Source organism: Cariama cristata, unplaced genomic scaffold (assembly GCF_000690535.1).
Source record: "Cariama cristata isolate BGI_N322 unplaced genomic scaffold, ASM69053v1 scaffold41541, whole genome shotgun sequence".
In the NCBI taxonomy this organism is placed as follows: Eukaryota; Metazoa; Chordata; class Aves; order Cariamiformes; family Cariamidae; genus Cariama; species Cariama cristata.
In genome coordinates, this window is record NW_009598263.1 from 1 (window position 1) to 1,162 (window position 1,162).

Consider the following 1,162-nt stretch of genomic DNA (forward strand, 5'->3'; position numbering starts at 1 on the left):
TCGTCGGGGATGGAGCGCAGGTCCTGCATGCTGAAGCTGCAGAGCCGCCCGGCCAGCGCGCCCTGGCTCTGGAGGACGGGGGGGACACAGCAAGGATGGAAGTGAACCCCACAGGGTAAACCCCAAAGCACCCAAATATGGGGCCAGGCACCAACAGCCCAGAGCGACGCAATCCCAACTGGGCAGGGGTCTGCACCCAGAGACCCCTCTTCTGCCACCCACACCACCGATGCCACCCATGCAGGGGTAGCAATTTCCTCCTGGGATCCCTGGGGCCGAAGCACCCTCAGGGCAGCGGAGCAGCCTGCCCCGTTCCCGGCAAAAAAAACGTCCGTGTTTGCTGCCTTGGTGAGGCCCCTCTTGCCAAGGCGCGCCATCGTCTCGTAGCCGCGCTCCCTGGCCTGGATGATGTACGTGTCGATCTCCTGCCGATACAACCCATATAGGTCCCAGGGCATCACCAGTCCAGGGTCCTGAGCCCCCCAGGGCACACAGGACCCCCCACCCCAGAACCAGGTAGCCCTTACCTTCTCCTTGCGGGACAGCGTGGGGTGGACGAATTTACGGTAGAGCAGCCTGGCCCCCTGGGTGTAGGGGGAGATGAGCCAGATGACGAAGGCCATCTTAACCTCGTAGTAGAAAGGAAGCCTGCCAGAAAGAGGGGGAGAAGATGGGGGCGAGCAGATGCCGGGGGGGGTGGTCCAAGGGCATCTCCTGCTCCCTTGCAGGAGGGACACTGCCTCTCCCCCTAGCATCAAGCCTGGAAATCCCACGCAGGGTGTGCCCAGAGGCAGGTGCCAGGCAGGCAGCGGGGCAGCCCGTGCCCCTGCCCTAGCAGGCAGGGGGGGGAGGCAGCCCCTTTCCTTCACCCCAGGGCACGGGGACCCCAAACAGACCCAGCTCCCCGGCACAGCAGCCAGAGATGAGGAGGTCGGTGAAGGTCTCCGTGGCCATGAAGAGCGCAAAAACAATCCAGTACATCATCCAGCGGACCTACGGAGAGCAGGCAAGCCCGTCAGCCCGGGGCTAGAGCCCAGAAAGGAGCTACCCAGGCACCCTTACTTACGTATTCCCGGATGTTTTTGGTCTTGACAGCCTTGTAGGAGGCGTAGGCAGGGTACAGCGTCCCAAAAACCAGCCTGTAACGGAGGGGGGGGGGGAG

At 63.5% G+C, this 1,162-nt stretch overlaps 1 protein-coding gene across 1 annotated transcript; it reads right to left on the reverse strand.

Moving 5' to 3' along the window:
• Positions 1–5: 5 nt before the first annotated feature.
• On the reverse strand, positions 6–1,139 carry LOC104168580 (receptor expression-enhancing protein 4-like; the record flags this gene model as incomplete). Its single annotated transcript, XM_009709206.1, has 5 exons — positions 6–68; positions 309–425; positions 528–649; positions 912–993; positions 1,067–1,139. Coding segments are annotated over 5 exons (457 nt in total), but the record flags the coding sequence as incomplete, so codon positions are not given.
• Between the last annotated feature and the right edge of the window lie 23 nt (positions 1,140–1,162).